Source organism: Micromys minutus (genome assembly GCF_963924665.1).
Source record: "Micromys minutus genome assembly, chromosome: 5".
Classification (NCBI taxonomy): Eukaryota; Metazoa; Chordata; class Mammalia; order Rodentia; family Muridae; genus Micromys; species Micromys minutus.
The window spans coordinates 78,562,769-78,584,705 of record NC_137974.1 but is presented as its reverse complement, the minus strand read 5'-3'; the positions used below and the strand labels follow the sequence as shown (position 1 = coordinate 78,584,705).

The 21,937-nt window shown below is 47.4% G+C and overlaps 1 protein-coding gene across 2 annotated transcripts in view; it reads left to right on the top strand.

Moving 5' to 3' along the window:
• Positions 1-21,937, top strand: part of FAM178B (family with sequence similarity 178 member B) — a gene marked incomplete at its 5' end in the record, with an annotated part of 93,045 nt that overhangs the window by 34,376 nt on the left and 36,732 nt on the right. For both annotated transcript variants that reach the window (XM_080917544.1, XM_080917543.1), the window contains 4 exons: positions 14,295-14,409; positions 21,064-21,157; positions 21,490-21,666; positions 21,829-21,926. In XM_080917544.1, coding sequence (XP_080773670.1) covers positions 14,295-14,409; positions 21,064-21,157; positions 21,490-21,666; positions 21,829-21,926 — 484 coding nt within the window. The remainder of the gene's footprint in view (positions 1-14,294; positions 14,410-21,063; positions 21,158-21,489; positions 21,667-21,828; positions 21,927-21,937) is intronic.

Here is a 21,937-nt window from a genome sequence, read left to right as displayed (position 1 = left end):
TGTCACTGTGGGCTTGGGCTTTAAGACACTCATCCTAGCTGCCTAGAAGCCAATATTCTGCTAGCAACCTTCAGAACAAGATGTAGAGCTCTCAGCTCCTCCTGCACCTGGATGCTGCCATTCTCCCACCTTGATGATAATGGACTGAACCTCTGAACCTATAAGTCAGCCCCAATTAAATGTTGTACTTATGAGAGTTGTCTTGGTCATGGTGTCTGTTTACAACAATAAAATGTTAACTAAGACAGAAATTGGTCCCATGATCTGGGATATTGCTGTGATAGGCCTGATCATGCTTTTGTTTAACGAATATGGATTTTGGGGCTTTGGCTCTGGAAATCAGCGAAATTCTTTAAATGGGGCTTAATGGGCAATCCTAGTAGGAATATGGAAGATTTTCTTGCTGAGAGTGATTTGAACTGTGCAGACTTGGCCCAAGAAGTTTCAAAGGAGAATAATTTTACTGTGTTACATAGAGACTGTTTTGTGCTATTTTGGTGAAGAATGTGGCTGGTTTTTACCCTTGTCTGAAGAGTCTGCCTGAAGCTAAGGTGAAAAGATTTATATTAATTGCATTGATAAGAAAGGCTCAGAAAAGCCCAGCCGAGACTTTGTTCTCTGGTCAAGTCTCATGAAGAGCACTTTGAACAAGTGTAGCAAGCTTAGAAAGGAAAATATAAAATATATGGTTAGAGTGTTAAAGGGGTACCAGGAAGTGAAATAGAACTGAATCCTGTGTTCTAGGAGATGACAGATTAAGGGAGTGGGACTTTGGGACAAAATCCTACCCAGCTAAATTTAGATCCAGGCATGGCGGTACACACATTTAATCCAAGGAGAAAAGCCAAACATATTTCTGAGTTTAAGTTCAGCCTGGAACAGAGCAAGTTCTAGGTGAAGAAAAGCTTAAATCCAGTGTGGGGGTACACACTTTTAATCTCAGGAGACAGACATGCAAATCTCTGAGTTCAAGGTCAATCTACAGAGCAAGATCTAGGACAGCCAGGTTTAAGCAGTCAGTGAAGTAGTTTGAAAACAGAAGGAAAGTGATAATGTAATAGAATAAGGAGGACGTGTTTCAGCTCTGGCTTTAGAGTGAAAAATAGAATAGACTATTGGGACAATTGATGCTGGTCAGCTGGAGCTAAGAAGTTAGTAATGATTAAGAAGAGACCAGCATGGGCTGGAGAGTGGTTAAGAGCACTTCCAGAGGTCCTGAGTTCAATTCCCAGCAACCACATGGTGGCTCACAACCATCTGTAATGGGCATTAGTGCCCTCTTCTGGTGTGTCTGAAGACAGCTACAGTGTGCTTATATAGAATAAATAAATCTTAAAACAAAACAAAAAAAGATCAACATCACTGAGGTGAAATATTCTGGGAAGTGTTTTTGTGAGAGCACAAAAAAGCTGTGTTCCAGAAATAACCATGGTTGTACCTCATCCTCATGCTGCAGCTGTACTTGGTAATGTGTAAGAGTCACCCATGGGGTACTGGATTTGAAGTCATGAAGGGTGAGCAGCTGAGGCTTGGCACTGTGAGAAGCCATGGAAGGCCTTTGGTGAAGGTGTAGCCTCGGTTGCAGTAGATGGCCCAGTACTAAAGGGGTCATGCAAAGGAGTTGAAGCTTGGCACCATGAAGAGAGCCTGTGAGTGGATATTGTTGAAGCCTAGTTGCAGCAGAAGACTCCAGTATATTGGAGATGCCAGTACCATTGGATGATCACCAAAAACAGCAACAGCAGTGGAGTAGGTCAATCTGAGCTTGGAGCTTAGAGTGCTACAGAGGGCAGAGCTGGGGAAGTGAAGCCAGCCCTTTGGAGGAGCCCAGAAGATCATGTGTGGATCCCAGATGTTGAAACAAGAAGTTGTAACATCAATACTGCCTTAGAGACCCCAAGATGTTTGGGATGCCAGAGCCATGGGCTATCTGCTGAGGAAAGCTCCTAACAGGGAGTAGAAACAGCCCAGAAGAAAGAAGTTTGTTGCTGTGAGCAAAGATGAAAAAGTAGTTGGAGATCTGAAGACTGCTTTGACATCAGACATGGAGATGCAGAGTTTGGAGTTTGCCCAGCTGGTTTCCTGTCTTGCTTTGGGAATTACAGTTAAGTGATTGGATGAAACTCAGAAGAGACTTTGAACTTTGGACTTTTAACACAGTTGAGACTCCTGAGGACTTTTGAGGTTGGAGCAAATGTATTTTCCATGATGCTATGGCTAGGGATTGCCCTCATGTACTCATGTTTGAGCAGTCCCATGGGGGGGCCAAGGAGTAGAATATGACAGTTTGTGTATGCTCAGCCCAGGGATTGGCACTATTAGAAGGTGTGGCCTTGCTGGAGTAGGTGTGTCACTGTGGGTGTGGGCTTTAAGACCCTCATCCTAGCTGCCTAGAAGTCAGTCTTCTGCTAGCCGCCTTCAGATGAAGATGTAGAACTCTCAGCTCCATGCCCGCCTGATGCTGTCATGCTTCTGCCTTGATGATAATGGACTGAACCTCTGAACCTGTAAGCCAGCCCCAATTAAATGTTGTCCTTGTAAAAGTTGCCTTGGTCATGGTGTCTGTTCACAGCAATAAAACCCTAACTAAGACACTAATACTATTACTACTACTACTACTACCACTACCACTACTACTACTTGAGATAGGGTTTCTTTGTGTATCCTTGGGTGTCCTGGAACTCAGTCTGTAGACTAGGCTGGACTCAAACTCACAGAGATCTGCTCTCCTCTGCCTCACAAGGGCTGGAATTAAAAAGGTGTGTATCACACTGCCTGGCTTATTTTTTATTATTTCTTTGAGAGTGGTATATTTGATTGTATTTATCTATAATTCCTCCAAGATCCACTCCTACATTACCTGCTTCCTTTTTTGAGACAGAATTTCACATAGCCCAGTTTGGCCTCAAATTCATTATGTTAACAAGGATAACTTAATTTCTAATCCTCCTATCTCTGTCTCTCAAGTGCTAGGATTACAAGTTCCACCGTATCTGCCCTATGTGTTGCTGGTGACCAAATTCACGTTTATTTCTGCGAGCTGTGGTGGTAGATGCCTTTAGGCCCAGCACCTAAGAGCCAAAAGCAGGTAGATTTCTGTGGGTTTGAAACCATCCTGGTCTAAACAAAGAGGTCTGGCTAGGCCAGCCTGGACTATGTTATAAGACACCCCCTTATCTCAACAACAACTAAAAAATGTACTTACTCTGTGGCTGTATCTTTGTATGTATGTGTGTAGAAGTGTGCATGCCACAGCACACGTGTGGAAGTCAAATGACAGCTTGAGGGAGTCTGTTCCCTCTTGTCCATGTGGGTTCAGAGGATTAAACCTGCATCATCAGGCACTACAGTAAGCACCTTTACCTGCCAAGCCCTCTCCACAGCTATAGGGATCTTGTCTTTGTGTTGTTCTCAGGTCTAACCTTCTATGGGCTTCCTGGCAGGCATGGGAGTCTGGCACATCACAGGACTTTGGCAGTTATCTGGCCAGTCAGCGGAACCCATGCATCACCTGCCACAGACATCCTCTGTTTGTTTAGGGCCCACCAGCTGTGGAAGTGGGGCTGTGGGCCAAGCTCTGGATCTGCTGTCCTGTGCCCCATGGTCAGGCTGCGGGCCTAGCTGGACTGTGGGGACAGCCAGTCACTCAAGCTTGGCTCCAGCTTGGCTGTCATCTCCCGCACTTCCCTGCCTTCTGAAGCTTTGACACCTGGCCTTGCTCTGCATCCCGTTCACTGTCCTGCAGGTAACTCAGGTGCTGTTGCACCACAGGGCTGCAGGTGCGCAGAGTGAAGGCCTGTAACTCAGCACCTCCTTCCCAGCAGGCCTGTCTAAAGTTCCCAGGGGACTCTGGTGTGTTTGGGAGCAGAGAAACTCCACATTCTGAGCGACAGAGTGGCCAGGCTAAGGTACAGGTTTTCTCTTAAGCTTGAGACTCTTTAAACAAATTATCCCTGTGGCTTGTATTGTTGACTACTTCTATGTCCGTCCTCTTTTTCTTTCTTTGAGGCAGAGCCCTGAACTCGTTATGGAGTGTTACTGCCGATCTTTCTGCTCTCACCTCCTCATTGTGGACTTTACAAGAGTGCACAACCATACCCAGTTTGTGTGCAGCTGGAGTTCCACCTCAGGGCTTTGTGAAGTAAGGCAAACATTTTCTCATCTGACCCTGTATCCAAGCCTGAGAACTATGGTGCCATTGTGATCATCACCATTGTCGTCATCACGTTTTAAAACCACCTTGTGAAGTAGTAGCATCCATGTGGCTTTTTAGTTGGTTAATCCTCCTCTGTCTTCCCCTGCCTCCCATCCCCACTTACGCCTTTCCACACCAGTGTCCCACACTTCTATTTTTATATGTGTTCTACCCACCACCCTCCCCCCTTTCACAATCCCTATCTAGTTTCCTGGCCTATAGACAACTACTTCAAATAAAGCACAGAAAACTCGAAGTTCAAAGCTAAGATTCTCATACAAGGAAGAACATGTGGTATTGTCTTTCTGTGCCTGGGTCATTTAGTTTTGTAATACTTTCTGATTCCATCCATTTTCCTGAAGATATTATGATTCTTTTATTTTATTTGTTTGTTTATTTGTTTATGTATGTCAGTGCACTGCAGCTATCTTCAGACACACCAGAAGAGGGCATGGATCTCATTACAGATGGTTATGAGCTACCATGTGGTTGCTGGGAATTGAACTCAGGACCTCTGGAAGAGCATCCAGTGCTCTAACCGCTGAGCCATCTCTCCAGCCCTGATATTATGATTCTTTAGAGCTGTGTTTATGTTCCACATTTTCGTTGCCTGTTCTTCAGTTGATGGGCTCTATTTTTGTGACTCTCGTACAGAGAGAGCAGCATTGAGCACGGATGAGCATGTGTCTCTGAGGTAAGACGTGACTCCTTTGGCCATATGTCCAGGAGTAGCACCGTCGGGTCATACAGTAGTTCTTTTAGCTTTTACTGAAACCTCCACTCTGATTTCCAGAGTGCTGCACCAATTAATGCTCCCACAAATAGTAAGCCAGCTTCCCCTCCCCACAACCTCACCTACACTGCTTGCCACCAGTTTACTGCATCTTCCTCTCACTCTTTTTTTGAAATAGGGTTAGACCTGGCTATCCTGGAACTCACTCTGTAGACCAGGCTGGCTGGCTTCAAACTCAGAGATCTGCCTGCCTCTGCCTCCTGAGAGCTGGGATTAACATCACTGCCCAGCATCACTGTTTTTTTTTTTTTGTTGTTGTTGTTGTTGTTGGTTTTTTTTGTTTGTTTTTCGTTTTTTTTGTTTTGTTTTGTTTTGTTTTTTTTTGATGATAGACATTCTGACTGGGCTGAGATGGAACTTGTACTTTTATTTTGAGTTCCATTGATGGCTAAAGATGTTGAACACTAAGATATTTATTAGCCATTTGTATTTCTTCCTTTGTGAGTTCTCTGTGCAGCTGCATGGCCCTGTCTTTTAATAGTGTTACCTGTTTGCTGCTTTTTGTTTTGTTTTAATGTATTCTGTGATTGTGAGATTAAGCCTTTATCAGACATGTAGCTGGCAGAGGGTTTTGCCCATTCTGTGGGCTTCCTCTTCTCTTGATTGACAGATTTCCTTTGCTGGACAAATGCTTTTTAATTTCATGACACATTTTATTCGTCAGTTGTGGCCTGACTTCCTGCATAGTCAGAGCTCTCAGAAAGCCTTTCCTGAAGTATGATGTAGAAATGTTTCCCCTGCCTTTTTCCTTAGCAGTTTTGGAGCTTGAGATCTTACGTTAAGGTCTTTGATCCATTTGAAGTTGTTTTCTGTGCAGGGTGAAAGACAGCAATCTAGATTCATTCTTCTATGTGTAAATATCCAGTTTCCCCAGCACAAATGAGTAATTTTAGCTTTTTTTTTTAATCAGGAGGTTATGCCTTCATGAGTTTCTATTTATGCTTCTATTCTATTTCATTGACATACATGTCTGTTTTTATACTACTACCGTGGGTTTCTGTTCCTACGGCTCCACAATGTACCTCAAAGCCAGCTACGGGGATCCCTCCAGGACCGCTGCTCAGGATCGAAGCTATCTGGGATCTTTTGTGCTTCAGTGGACATTTTATTCTTTGTTTTTGTTTCTGTGAAGAATGATGTTGGAATGCCAATGTGATTGCATTGGGTCTGTGGTGTGGTTTTGGAAGGAAGCCATTTATAGTCTTCAAGCTCTTCCTCAGTCTCTCAAGTGTGCCGAGGTCTGCATGGAGGCAGTCTCTCACTCACTGGTTAGGTTAGTCCACGGTGGGAGGTGGGCTGGGGCCTGGACTGAGCAGGGCATTGTTTCTTTTTTAGCTTGTTTCCTGTTGGTTCTAGATTGGCCGATGATTTCATTTTGCAGCCTGCCACTTTGCTCAAAGTTCTAAAGGTTTTCTGGTAGAGTCTTCAGGGTTACCTTACCACCCCCACCAGCAGCATTTCTCTCTCGGAGATAAAGCCCTGAGTGGCCTGGAACTCAATATGTATACCAGGTTCACTGCAAACTCACAGAGAATCTGCCTCCCTGGTGCTGAAATTAAACGCATGTACTACCACTCTGGGGACAGAGTCTCTTTTAAAATCATATCTGCAAATAAGGATACTTTTACTTCTTCCATTCCTATTTATATTTCCTCTGTTTCTTTCTCTTCTCTAACTGCTCAGTGAAGGCTTCTAGCACTGTACTGGATGAGGGTGGAGAAAGTGGGCAATCTTACCTGGCTCCTGATTTCAGTGGAAATAGTAGAAAATCTCCCCTATTTGGTAGTGTTGGCTCTATGGTCACAGATAGATAGCCTTGCTTGTGCTCAGATATGTCTTTTATTCCCTGTTTCTTCAGCACTGTTAACATGTAAAGAGTCAGGTATGGTAGCACATGCCTTTAATCCTAGTACTCAGGAGGCAAAGGGAGATGCATCTCTGATAGTTTAAGGACAGCCTGGTCTACACAGCAAGCTTCAGGCCATTCAGGGGTACACAGTAGGACCCTGTCTCAGAAAAAAAAAGTTGAATTTTGTTGAAAGTCTATTTTTTAAAAAAAAGATTTTTTTTTTAAGATTTATTTATTTATTATATAAGTACACTGTAGCTGTCGTCAGACACACCAGAAGAGGGCATCAGATCCCATGACAGATGGTTGTGAGCCACCATGTGGTTGCTGGGAATTGAACTCAGGACCTCAGGAAGAGCAGTCAGTGCTCTTAACCACTGAGCCATCTCTCCAGCCTGAAAGTCTTTTTTTATATCTGTTGAGATAATCATGTAATTTCTGTCCTTTAGCCCATTTATGTACTTTATTACATTTACCGATTTGCATATGTACAGCCATCCCTGCATCTCTGGAATAAATTCAACTTTATTGTGGAAAATAATCTTTTTTTAGATGTATTTGTATAATTTTAAATTATAAAACTCGTGTATGTGTCTGCATGTGGTCATCTGCACATCAGTGCAGGTGTCTATCAAGGCCAGAAGAGGGCGTCAGATCCCTCAGAGCTGGAGTTAAAGGTACCGGTGAACCACCTGATATGGGTGTTGGGAACTGAACTTGGATTCTCTAGAATAGGAGTGATAAGTGCTGTTAACCAATGAGCCATCTGTCTAACCACCTTAACTGGTGGATTTTAAATTCTCAGTCACTTGGAACTAGTAGCTTCCCAAGAGTCAGCATCTGGCCAAAGCCATTCTTCTCTGCTGCTAAGCTTTCAATAGTGCTGTCTTCTGTAGCCTGGCATGGGGCTACAATGACCAGACGCCTTTTTCCTGGGCCATGAGTATTCAAGGAGAATTGGTGTGCTCCTGGCTACCTCACCCTATGTCATCGACCACACACACTGTTCTGTAATGACAGCAAGCTTTCGTTTGCTTAATGAGACTCAAACTTGGCTATATATTAATACTACTTGGGAATTTTTAGATGCTGTGGGTCTTCCTTCTTTACACTGTATTTATAAAGGCAGAGTCTCTTCTCTCTTTTTTTCTTCTTCTTCTTTTTTTAATTTTTATTTTATTTTATTTTATTTTATTTTATTTTTGTTGTTGTTGTTCTTTCTCTGTGACATAACATCCCTGCTGTCCTGGACCTCACTCTGTAGATCATGCTGGCCTCCAACTCAGAGATTCGCCTTCCTCTGTCTCCCAAGTGCCTGAGACTAAAAAGCATGAGCCACAATGGCCTAGCCTGGTTTCCAGTTTTTATCAGGTATGGATAAGCCTGCTGGAAACACATGCATCTTCTCACAGGCCCTGTTTTCAGCTCAGCTGGCAAGCTCCCAACGAGCAGCATTGTTGGGTCTCCTTGTAAAAGCATGTTGAGCTTTGTGAGAAACTCTGTACTGTCTTCCAAAGCAGTGAATGAAGACTCTTGTCTCTCTGGACCCTTGCCAGGATATGTTTCTATTTGTCTCCTGGAGGAGACATAGTCCAAAAATGTCAGGCTCTAAAACCCGGAGTGAGGACCTGCTCTAGGCTAGAGTGCCGGAGTGCTGGAGGCTTTTTAAACCTGAATTACTTTCAAACAGGTGTGTGAAGTGAGAAGGGTGGTTGGTTTGCTACTGTCTCTTGAGTCACACTAAGAGCCCCACATCATTCGGAACAGTACAATAGTACACGTTTAGATGATGTCCTACTTGGCTTTAACTGTCAAGTTGACATAGCCTACAGTCGCCTAAAGGGATTCTCAATCAAGGGATCGCCCACGTCAGAGAGACCTGTGGACGTGTCTGTGAGAGATGTTTTAAGGATTCATGTGACAGGACCCCAGCTTCAGCCTACCAGGAGCAACACAATTCTCTGGGCAGATAGTCCTAAACTTTATACGAAAGCTAACTTGAAGGCTGGAGAGATGGCTCAGTGGTTAAGAGCACTGTCAGGTCTTCTAGGGTCCTAAGTTCAATTCCCAGCAACCACATGTTGGCTCACAACCATCTGTAATGGGATCCAGTGCCCTCTTCTGGTGTGTCTGAAGACAGCTACAGTATACTCACATACATAAAATAAATCTTTTTTTTTAATCCTTTTTTTTTTTAAATAAAAGAAAGTTAACTGAGCATTAAGTTTGAGAGAGTAGCCTCCTCTGTGGTTTCTCCTTTCTTACTTGAGTTCCTGCCCCGTCTTCCCTCAGTGAGACTGTGATCTGGGAAGTATCAGCCAAATATACCCTTTCCCCTTCTAAGTTGCTTTCAGTTACAGTTTTTTCACAAAAGGGGGAAATTAGAACAGATGGAGACATTTGCCTGACTGGACAGGCGTCCCTCAGAAAAGCTGCAGTGACCTCTTCCATTAGAGATATGCAAACCAAAGCGTCAACAGGCTGCATCTCACCCCGCCAGAATGGCTATCATCAGGAAATGAAACAGTGTCCAAGCAGGGTAGCACATGCCTCTGGTTTCAGAACTTGGGAGGCAGATGCAGGTAGATCTCTGTGAGTTGGAGGCCAGCCTGGTCTACAGAGCAAGTTCTAAGCCTCTCAAGGCTACAGAGTGAGGAGGAAATGGTATCATTTTGAGGAAAATGGGTAGAACTGGAGATCATCATGTTAAATGCATCAAGCCATACTCAGACAAACATGTTTTCTCTCACATAGGACCTCAGGGGTGTATGTGTGCATGTGCAGTACATGAAATACATGTAAGAAAATGTCGTATTTTGCATAATGAATATATGCTTAAGAAAGAAACAACCAGGAAAGCAAGTGGAGCTGAGATGTGGTAACTGGGTCTACAGTTGCTTTCTTGGACCATAAAATGACCTTGAGCTTGAGAGGCCCAGGCTGAAAATGACAGAACAAGCAGTGGGCAGTGCAGACCCGACAGGTACTGTGAGGCCTCAGTACCAGCTGTGGTCTGCACAGCCAGACCCTTTTCAGTGTAGAAACTTAGCTTGAAGCTTCTTTAGTGTAGGCGAGCTTTTGTTTTGCTTTTGTCTGTTTTTGTCTAGCAGGTATGCATGCTTCTGTGTTCTAGCACAATACAGTCTGAATGGCAGGGGCCTTGAATACCCTGGTATTTGGTGACACCAGGCAGTGGTGTATGTTACAGAGGGCAGAGGGAAGGAGAGGTGGCTCGGGGACGGCATCACATCACGTATTCTGTGCACAGAGCCATCAGTAAGAGGCCCACAGAGATGCCAGAGGGGAATTCAGGAGGAGTCACGAGCCAGGGGGAGTTGTGAGAAACAGCAGAGGGAGGCCTCTGCTTAAGATGACTGAGAGCAGAGCAAAGACACAAGCAGCCTTGGAGCTGGAGCAAGGACAGAGACCAAACTGCAAGTTCCCAATGACTAGGGCATGATGGGGAAGAGATTTCAAAAGGAGCTTAAGCCCACCAAACGGGGTTGGGGGGGGGGGGACACGAAGACCAGCAAGATTTATAGAGGATGCTGGGAGAGTGGGTGTGCCCTGTGCTTAGGATGTCATCTGAGTAATGAAATGTACATGGGTTTAAAATTTGAACTCAAGGCCTGGGTATGTAGCCCAGTGGTAGAGCATGTGTTTAGCATGCACAAGGGCCTGGGTTTCATCTTCTAAGACCACAAAAAGAAAACAAATTAAAGTTCTGATTTGATGGAAGAACTTTCTTTTTCATTAAGTACATAGGTCTCTTTGATAACAGGGTCACCTCCCAAGTCCAGCCACTTCCCTTTGCCATTCATTTCTGCTGGACACCTCTGCCTCGGGGGCCTTTGTCTCCACCCTAAAGCAAGCACCCATTCCTTTCCTTCTAAAATCCACCATGGGCTCGGGTCTCTTAGAGCCTGTTCTGTCACCATTGTTCCTCAGGGTATATTCCTACCGCTGGCCATCCTTTTCTACTTATGTGCGACTTGGGCCAACTGGTGTCTCAACCCACCCCACCCCAACACCGGGCTCATCTTTCACTTGTGCAGTGTGGCCTCTCAGCAAACTGCCACATCCAGAATCAGGACACAGCACCCGATTGGTGTACAGTTGCTGAGTGAATAAGCATTCTCTGTGTAAAGTTGAAACTAACTGACTAGTAAGGGATGCTGAAACTAGTTTAAATGTAAGCACCAGAGAGCTGAGGGAAGTTAAGTAATGCAAGCCAGGATGGGAAGTCAGTCAGTTCCCAGCCTCCTGTGAGTTCTGTGAACTCTACAGCCTACGGATGTAAGGATGAAAGCTTCCTTTCTCTTGAGAGTCAGTTTCCTCCCCTTCCTGGGGCCTCCACTTCTCCTGAGTTGTGTGGGACCTCAGAGAATTAGGATCCAGGTTGGTGGTGCTGCTCAGTAGACACCTGAGCGGAGCCAATGGGGACAAGAGCCTATTCCACCACTGTCATACGGGAGCGGGGGAAGGGAGAGCCAGGCTCAGCACCGCTGGGGCTGGCCAAGTGTCTGCAAGAACGCTTAGGAGGCGTGTGGTGTTCTTATCCATGTCACTGGTGCCGGGAGCACAGCCCTGAAAAACAGCTTCTTCCGTGACACAGATGGAAAAGTCACTTTTATTTTAGTCCAGATGCCTGTTTGTTCTTTTTTTTTTTTTTTTTTTAAAGCATCTATTCCATCAAGGAGGCCACCCCTAGCCCTCCCTGCCTCCCCAGCCCAGCAGCCCACGCTGGCATTTGAAAAGCCCCCGTGCCCCGGCGCTGCTCTGGGAGTCACCTAAAATGACTGCCTTGGCTGTGGAGAAACTGAGATAGGGAGAAGCCTGGCAGCTCAGTCTGGATTTTCTTATGTGTCAGCCCTCAAGAAATCCCTCATTTGGGACACAGAGCTGAGGAAAAGCTGAGCGCATGGCCTACTTAGGAAGCCTTAATTATGGCCTCTGGGTGGTATTTTTCTGTCATCCAAGAAGCGACTTCCAAGGCTGTTGATGGGGACTGATTTATCCTGACATCTGGGCCCCCTTCCTTTGAAACTGCACTGTCACTTCAGGCTTGGTCAAACTGTGCTGGGGAAAGGGGGTGTGGTACCAGTGTCCACTCTCTACACTGCTGCCCTCACAGGGGGTAGAGCTTGGAGCACCTGCGGGGGCTGAGGTGGGGCAGGACACATCCCCTCACCCCAGCAGGATGTTCCATGTTCCAGCCCAGCCGGCCTCCGGCTGGGTCTATTCTCTTCCCCTCTCTGGAAAGTTCATGCTCCCGCCCACGTGTGCCTGTGCGTGCGCATACGTGCACAGGCCTCCAGGAGGCCCAGGTAAACAGAGCCCTGGTGAACCAGCGTATTGTGTTTTGGAACCTTTACTCTTCTCAGCTCATTTGTGAGGAGGCTAAAGGCTGTTATTACTGCTCTCTGACTTGTTAGGTTGCCAAGATGGGGGGGGGGAACAGTTTTTCCTTCTCTAAGAATCTAATTACTTATTTGGTTAGTCCCGACCCATATACATGTCTTAGGAGAGAGACACTCTATCTATGCCTGCTGAAAAAAAAATGGCCTTGGCTAGCTTTCAAAGACCCTGTGCCTGGCCAGGTGCTGGCTGTCAGCGTGGCAGATGTGCGACCTGCAGAAGACCTCTCTCTGAGTTTAGGAAACAGCTTTGGGTGCTTCTTGTAGAAGGAGGCTCCTGTTTTCTATGCCCCGAAAACCCTGCCATTTCCCCTTTTCTGTGCCTCATCTTGCTAACCTGCTTTTGTCATGGCTGTTTCTCTTGCAGGTAGGTGCCTCCCCCCTCATCCCCCTACAACCCCCTCCCCACTTCCTGTGGCCTCACCGAACCTCACCTGCTCACTGCAGTTAGTTCCCCAGCCCTGGGCAGCTTCACCATTTCAGTTTGGGGTTTTATTTTATCTCGTCTTTACATTTTTCATTTGTGTGTGTGTGTGTGTGTGTGTGTGTGTGTGTGTGTGTATTTATTTGTGTGGGAGTGCTTGCCTCATGGCTTTGATATGGAGGTCAGAACACAGCCAATTGGCTCTCTGCATCCACTGAATGGGCCTAGGGATCGAACTCAGATTGTCAAGTTTAGATGCAGGCACCCGTACTATCTTATCGGGAACCATCTTGCCTGCCCTCTGGTCTTTGTTCTTTAAAGACAGAAACTTCTTTGTAGACCAGGTTGGGCTGAAAACCTCAGTGAGCCTCCTGCCTCTGTCTCCTGCACTGGGTCCCGGGCTGCAGGTGCAGGAGCACATGAACTGTGAGATGTACCTTCTACCTGCCTAGGATTTTTGCAGAAAGACCCTAGGCCTTTTCTTATCTCCTTGGCTCCTGTCCCTCCTGGACCTGTTCTCCCAGAGCAGAGGATGAGGCCTCCCCTGGGTTACTCTTCACCTTAGGGTGGGACACTCACCCTCCCTGCTAGACTCAAATGTCTTAGCCCAGCCCCCAAGGTCTTGATTCAACATTTGAGAACACCTGTGGCTTTGCACCCAGCCTGCTCATCTGGAGGCTGTTTACAGCTTCCTTCTTACCTGTGGAGCGCTGTTTGGAGTCCCTCTTTTTGTTCATTCATTCATTCACTTTCTTTCATGCTGGCTGCTTCTAGGCCCTGAAAGTATGGACATGACCCATGCCAATGTGGCCCTTCCCCAGTGGTATTTCTATTTTTATTTATCTTTATTTTTGAGAGATAGTCTCATCCAAGATAGCTAAAATTCATAGCAATCCTCCTGCTTCATCCTCTCAAGTGCTAGGCTCACCGGCATGAGCCAGCACACACTTTTATGCTGTTTTTATGCTGTTATGGAGATCAGAAGTAAGGAAAGGAACAGATAAGATAACGTAGAGAAATGTTAATAGGACAGAGGCAGAACCTTGGCCTCCCTGTGAGAATGTGAGCGGCCAAGGGCAGAAAGGCCTGTGGGATGGGTGCTCTCCCCGCAGCATGGCCAGTCTTTGTTTTATTGTTGTGTTTTGAACATGTCCTTAAATGGTCTGAAGGCAAAAAGCCACCCCCCTCGTTGTTGTGGGCTGAAAGGGAGGCTAGACTCACTCCTGGCGGGGACAGTGTCCCAGGAGCCCTCAGAGGTCTCCACAACAGTCCACAAGGCAACAGTGGGCATCAAAGGACATGAACAGCGTGTGTCAGGGAGAGGGGTCGTGTAGAAGCTGTGTCTCACTTGGCTCTGAGCTGCTGAGCCCCGTGCTACCTGGTGTGAATGAATGGTCAGGCAGCCACTGGCCTTTGTGGCTTCAGAGCAGCCATTCTTTAAGGAAGACCAAGCAAGAGCCTCCAAAATCCCAAAACACAAAGCACCTGTTGCTTCACTTCTGCAGTGAATGCTCCTGGTGCCAGAACATTCAGAACATGCTTACCTGCTTACCTGTGAACAGTAGTGTGACCTACCCTCCTCTCAGTTCTAACTCTGCCCTCCTTTGACCTGACAGATGAAGACATGCGTTTGTGGTGTCCCTCACTGCTAGATGTCAAGGAGGTATTCCGCAGCCTGGGCGCCTACAACCCTGCCCTGTACCCACAGGGACCCTTCCAGCACAACTCCAGGTGTGTACCTCCCCCTCCTCACTGCTGCCTTCTCTCTAGTGACCCTGGCCTACCCGGGAGGAAGCACTGCATAAGCACACATGCCTACCTGTGAGGACACAGAGTGCAGGTGTCATTTCTTCATCTGCATGACCAGAGTCGAGATCTCAGGGCACCTGGACAACCAGTGCGAAGAAGTTTTGCCACTCTTTGGCCCCTGCCCTCTCTCTGGTGGACCCCAGACTTCTTAGCCTAGTCAGTACATCCCTCAGCCAACTTCAGTCTCTAGTCAAATCTGGTTGACCAGTGGTCATAGCAGCTCCTGGCAAGCCAAGCACAGTTTTCTGTCATCTTAGTCTGGGAGGCGATTGTGGGGGGTGTTTTAAGACAGGGGCACATAGCTCTCAGGCAGGCCTCAGATTCGCTGTGTAGTGCAGGAGGTTAAACCCAGAACTTCGGGAACACTAGCCAAGCACTATACCAACTGATGGATGTCCCAAACCATTGTTTATTAAGACAGAGCCTTGCTATATGGCCCCAGCTAGCCAGAGTTTTCTATGCATACAAGGCTGCCCTCTAACTCAAGGCTGCAGGTTCACACCAGTGTCTCTGGCTGGAAATGGAAAATACCCTTTAACATCCTTTAGTCCCAGGAAGCAGAAGCAGGCAGATCTTTGTGAGTTCAAACCCAGCCTGATCTCCATGAGGAGGTCCAGACTAAATAGAGCTATACAGTAAGACTCTGTCTCAAAAATACCATTTGTATCTATAATAAATTAGTTGTAAAAAAAAGAAAGAAAGAAAGAAAGAAGGAAGGAAGGAAGGAAGGAAAAAGAAAAACTCCCTTTATCAAGGGGCTCATGTCAGCTAGAAAAACTACCCACTGAGCCATGCTCCCTGCCCCAAGCACTTTCTTGCATATAGTATCCACCCCATTCTCTTTTCTGAGTCTACTCTGTGCCTGCACTGGGCTTGGTGGTGGTGGACAGTGGGGCTAACTGTGTGAGCACATCCCTGCCCTCCAGGGACAGAGCCACACAAATCATAAGTGGTTGTTGCCGGGTGGATAAAAAGGACAGAGGCTGTGGAAGTGTATTGTATCACACTGTTCTCCAAATCACAGCACACCCCAACCTCCTGAAAAACTCTTTTAGACATCCCCCACTCTGCATCCAGCCAGCAACAGTCCCTTAGGCAGAGCTGGAACCCTTTCTTTAGCTGCCGGATGTTTCTCTGCAGGGAAAGCAGAGCTTTCTTAAAAACCTGTTCCACGACTGTGTTTAGTAATTGTCTGCCAAACCTAGCCACACTTGGCTCTGCTATAAATACCCCCGCATGTGCCAGCCCGCCACGCTCCTGCCCCTCTCCCTTCTGGAGCACGGCGCTCCATACCGGGCGCAATAAGGCTCTTGCTGCCTTCTCACACACCCTGCTGTGTCGGGGTGAGTGGGGAGGATTGGAATTACTCAGAAAAGCAAGCAGGGAAAGGGTATCGAGTGAAACACTGTAACACAGGGCACACCTGGGAGGTCAGAAATAGGTGAAGACTTTTCCTCTAGGAGGAGGCCATCCTAGGGTTCCATGCACAAACAATTGCACATGGACTTCAACTTGACCAGGTACAGTGAAGCCCTGAATTGGAAGAGGAGACTTACTGTGCCACATGGTGTCACTCCTAGACATGCCTTTTGACCCTTCCTTTACACAGACTCTGAACATTGGCATAGTTGTTAAGGCATAAAGGAGAGTTCAGAGTAGTCCTGGAGGACCCATCAATGGCCACAGGGCATTTTTCTTCTTGTGGCTCATAAGAGCCAGCTGGAAACCATCTGCCAAACCCTTGAAACTGGAAAGGTTTTCCTGCCTGCGTTCATTCTCCCTGTGTCTTTCCTGGCGTAGGCAGGTGGTGAAGATGCTGGGGGCATTTCCTTGGGTTGCTATGATGTTTGATTGAGAACGCTGTGGATTTCATCGTGGAGCAGAAAGGCAACTCCTGATAAGTATTCATGAAATGTCCAGATAGTTCCAGCATTTCTTCACTTAAAGCACAACATCTTGAAGATAGGGGAAAAAAAGATAGATCAGGCCAGCTTTGACCCATGGTCCTGTTCATTCTAACAATTGGCCAGTCTTGGATACTGGCATTGTGCCATTTGTTCACCATAGTTTTGTTTGGTTGGTTTTTGTTGTTGTTGTTGTTGTTGTTTTGGTTTTTCAAGACAGGGTTTCTCTGTGTAATAGTTCTGGCTGTCCTGGAACTCAATTTGTAGACTAGGCTGTCCCTGAACTCACAGAGATCCACCTGCCTCTGCCTCCCAAGTACTGGGATTAAAGGTATGCGCCACCACTGTCCAGTGGTGGCGAGATGAGGTATTTTTCATCTCTATTGGGCTCTAGGTATGTCCCTACCAAGGGCTGCCTCTGGACCACCTCTGGTGGCACCTTCAGAGTCTCCTAACAGCTCAGGGTAGAAGGAAGGAAGGAAGGAAGGAAATTTCTCTGCACAGAGCCACACAACTGGCAGTGAGAAACTGTCTTGCACTATTTGTTCCTAAGCTCAGATGTCTGCCACTATCTCTCTTCTGAGATGTGCATCACGGTTTTCTGGCAGGGCCAGGAGATGGCTCAGTTGGTGAAGAATTTGCTGTACAGCGTAAGGACCTGAGTCTGGATTCCAAGAACCCATGGAAAAGTGAGGCACAGCTCTGCAGGGTGGAGACAGAGGGTGCTGGAGCCTCCTGACCAGCCAGTCTAGCTAACACCATGGGCTCCAGCTTCAGTGAGAGACCCTGTCTCATAAAATAAGGTGGAGCTGCAGAGGCAGCTTAGCTGATAAAGCTAAGTAAAGCTGAGCTAAGGTCATGACCAGAAAGCAAAGTGGAGAATGACAAGAGGGAGGCATGGACTATCTCCAGATATAGTCACATATGCATGCACACACTTATACCCCTGCAGGCATGGGTACACAACTCTGACACATGCAAAGGCTTTCTCTCAGAAAGGCACAACCCTTCAGCAACTGTACCATGTCTATCATCTAAGGTCCAGACGAGCAGGAGGATTTGGAGAACAGAAGGATGGGGGGTGGTGACCAGTGTGTGAGCACAGAAGAAAACAGGAAAGGAGCCTCAGCATTCCTGTGTGGTTTGGGTCCACACTGCTACACAGCTGGACTTTTCTTGTCTTCCCTGGGAACAGCAGCAGGGTCCTTAGGCAGCTCGGACAGTTCTCTAGTGTTGCTTCCTGATTTCAAAGCTGTCCATTGGCTTTGACCAAGCAACCTAAGGGAAGAGGGGCATTTTCTTTGGGCTTACCATTTTGGAGGGATCTGTCTGAGGTCAGCTGGCTTCATTGCTTTTAGTGGCAAGGCAGAGGGCATAGTGGAGGACATCTGTTCAGCTGGTGGTGGGGACAGGCTATATCCTTGAAATCACACTCTTTGTGACCATGTCCTGCAGCCACACTTCAGCTCCTAACAGCATACTGAGCTAGAAAGGCACCAGTCCATGAAGTTAGCACTGGGAACATTTCATATCCAAACTGTAACAAAGGCCAGCTGAAGGGGTTGCCTAGATGCATGGATCTGGCCTTTCAAGAGAGTTCTACTACTGTTTTCTGGAGTTGGGTCGGGGTCCACTTGGTCCTCAGACAGGACATTTCTTACAGAGGACAGCAGGTAGGTGAATGACCTCATACTGAAAAAACACTCTGCCGGCACTGGGGTAGTGGTTAGCTGCCTCCTGGGGTGCAGTTGGATTTGGGTATAATTTGTATACATCCACACAGCTTCATTGGTTCAGTTAGGACTGCTCTTCATTCAGGGAGAAACCAAGTCTAGACTTGGCTCTGGACAGTGGCAGTGCTTGTATGTGCCATCTTGCCTCCACAAGTGTCACAGTGCTATGCAGATGCTGGCTTTCATGAGACTCTCTTTCCTCCTCTTACTTCCTTTGGTTTGTTTGGGTTTTTGATACAGAGTCTCATGTCACCCAGACTGGCCTCAGATGCACTGTACAGCAGAGGCTGGCCTTGAGTCCCTGATTCTATCTCTACTTCTGCCTCCTAAGTCCTGGGATGACAGACACGAACCTCAACATCCAGCTTTTTTATAATGTCTTTTCAACCCTCTCGGGAAGACAGATGTTGATGTGTAGAAAGAGGTCAGTTGATGTACTCTTGCAAGTTCACTTTATGAGTTTAAAACAATGTGGCTGAGACTTAAAGTCCAGGTCCTTAAGGCAGGCCATGAGCCCTCAGCAGCAGCTGAGGAAGAGGCTGTCAGGAACTGTCAGCTCATTCCTAACCTGCTGAGTTCAGGCTGGAAGAATGGATTCTGAACATTTGTTGAATTTTTGCTGTTCCATGGCATCTTGCTAGGTAAAGCCCTGGGAATTAGCCAGTGCTTTGTCTAGTATAGCAATCACAGATGTGATGGAATGATGTAGCATCTTTGCCTAGAAAACATGAGGCCCTGAGTTTGTTACTCAGCATTGCCAAATACATAAATAAATCACACTTTCAAGAGCAATCATAGATGCCAGCAGTAAGGACAGGGTCCCCATGATGTTGCTCTCCAGAAAGAGAAGGGCTGGAAAGTATGTAGCATTCAAAAGGGCAGGTAGCTCTACATGAGAAGGCTGGTGCCGCTTCCCAAGGAGTAGAGGCTCTGTCGCAGCCACACGTCCCATCCTCAGACAGTTCTAAAAAGGCGTGTCGCCAGCTCACACTTTCTTTGCCCTCCTCCCTTTGGCAGCAGCAAACTGTCTGGAAGCCTCTTTCTCTATAACAGCCCATGGCTGCTCCACTCTTTGTGAACGTCTGAAAACATGCCCAACCCATGCTTGCGCCAGGTGCCTGCTCTCAGGCTGGTACAGACCAAGATACCCACTCACATATTGGCGTTAGCCCAGCATACACCCAGATGTGCAAACCCCAGCCTCACCCACTCTCTGGTCCTAATAAATGCTAAAATCCAGAGAAAAAGGCTGAGCCCAGCCCCAGCTTTCACACCACCAACTTTGGTATGCGGGCCCGAATTTTTCAGTAGTATAGAAGACAGATATCTTTCCCATCTGTGAAACACCAAGGCCAAGAAGTGAAGAAAAGCTTTTCCTAAGCTGCAGTAGGTGCTGCCCCAACAGTGCCCAGCCAGAGCAACTGTGCTAGAGCCCACTATTCTCCTCAGCGGGTGTGGCTAACTAGGGCGCACTGCTTCCAGGGACTCGGCAGGTTTCTGAGAGTGGAGACCGGATGGGCCTCAGTGCTAGCCCACTTGGCACAGCCCCTTGCCTAGCAAGTATGAAGCTCTAGGGTTGATCTCCAGCACCATATAAACTGGACATGATGACACACATTTGTAATCCCAGCACTCAGGGGGTCAGAAGCTCAAGACCATCCTCGACTATATAATAAGTTTGAGACCAACCTGGGATAGCTGAGACCATGTCTCAAAAAAGTGGGTGAAGTGAGTGAGACAGCAGAGGGGAGCTTTGCCTGAAACCTATTTAACTGACCCAGAGTGACAAGGATGCATTTGGTCTGAAAGAGAATGATTTAGTGAAGTAAGAGGCTTTCAGGGCCGCCCACTCATGCCAGCCTTGCCAGGAGCAGCTCCAGACTGGCTGTGTTTGACTCTGGTCTTTACAGAGGGGGATTTCTTCACCCAGCCCCCAGTCACCAATCTGCCCCATCACTGGAGGGACTGGCCACACTGGGCCTGTCCATACATGACTTGTTAGATGCAACATAACAGCCTTTGGTGGAGGTGTGCAGCTTTGTCTGACTTCTGTCTCATTTGTTGAGTCTTACCATGTGGTTCTTCAGTGGGTGTATTTACTATCATTGAACGGGCAAAGAGATGGCTTTTGTGGAAGGAAGATCATTAAAGAGATCAGAGGTAGGGTTTCCTCCTTTTGAGTTCCCAGAATGCTGAAGCTGGAGAGCTCATCTGAATGTTGAGCAAGTAAGAGGCACTTCATGACCACCCCTCAGTGTGTACTCTCCCCACACCAAGGCAGGCTGGCCTGGGTTAGACATCAATAGGAGCAATAGGTTTTCATTTCAAACTCAGGTCTGAAAGGCCACAGCTGTTATGGGAGTACTTCCCTCTTGCTCTGGGAAAGGGACTCCAGTCACCATATTGAGGAACCCCGTGTGGCAGGGAACAAGGAACCTCCCAATCCATGGTTGTATGGTTGAGCTAAAAGACAGATCCCTAGCTTAATGAAGCCTGACGTGAAGGTAACCCACAGAACCACCCACTAGCTGACTGACTGTTCCTGGTCCCTTGGCCCGCAGAATCTCAGTGGCATTATAATTTTTTTGTATTTTTTGTTGTTGTTTTGTTTGAGACAGGGTTTCTCTGTGTAGCCCTGGATGGCCTGGAACTCACTAGAACTATCTAGGCTGACCTCAAATTCCTGCTTCTGCCCTCCCCCAACGACCCCCCCACCCCAAGTGCTAGAATTAAAGGCATGCACCATCAGTGCCTGGCCATAATAAAAGTTTTTAAGCCTGTATTTGGGGAAGGTCTGTCCTAGCAGATGGATGGGACACATATCAAAAGTGGCCCTGGACAAGTGGGTCTTCTACATTCTCTGTTCCTCTAGCTCTGTTTCTGTTTCTTCTAGAGTACCTCCTGTTACATATAATGCTGTTGTTTCTGTTTTATGTCAGGGTACTTGAGAGTGAGGCCAGCCTGGGCTGGTGGGAACCACAGCATCCTCCCCAGGAAGTAGCCTTGGACATTAAGTTGAACTACATCTACAGGGTGAGCCAAGCTTTTCTTTCCTGACCCATGCCAATGTGTTGGGGTGCAAGCCTCACCTACTCAGTGGTTTAGATGGGTAGCTTCACCAGGTACCCACAATGAGCCAGCTCAACCCCAGTGCAAGCTCAGTGGTGGCTCTGGTACCCATTCTACAGAAAGTCTGAAGTCTACCTGTGGCTGCCAGTATGACCAAAGCGGTTCACAGAGCAGGTGCCCCGCTGGTCTTCAGGGAACTGATCCCACAGCCCCTTCCCTCACTCCGAGTCTCCACCCTTCAGCCCTTCCCTCACTCCATGCCCCCTTCCCATCCCTGCTTCTCTCTCGCCTTCCAGTTCCTGATCCTGTGTCTCCTAGTTCAGCCAGCATCCTACACTGATGCCAGCATCTTAGGCCTGGTAGAGCTACTGTGTCGTGCAGGCCTGGATGCGGGGTTGCGCCTGCTGCCCAAGACTGACCTCCAGCAACTCCTGCTTCTGCTGCTGGAGAATATCCAAGAGTGGCCTGGGAAGGTACACAGCCTTGCCCCTGGAGCACCCTAGGTGGGGAGAACATCACTTGCACCTTCTTCAGGGGTCCTAGGCCCTCATGAAGGGACCTTTGCTCCCCTGAGTTAGCAGGGCAGAGATGAAGGCAGCTTCCTCCAGCAGCTTACTGGTGCCTCTGTCCCACAGCTCCAGCCCCTGTGCTGCGCCCTGAGCTGGGTGTCGGACCATCACCACAACCTACTGGCCCTTGTGCAGTTCTTCCTGGATGTGACAGCCCGGGGCAGGTGGGTGCTTC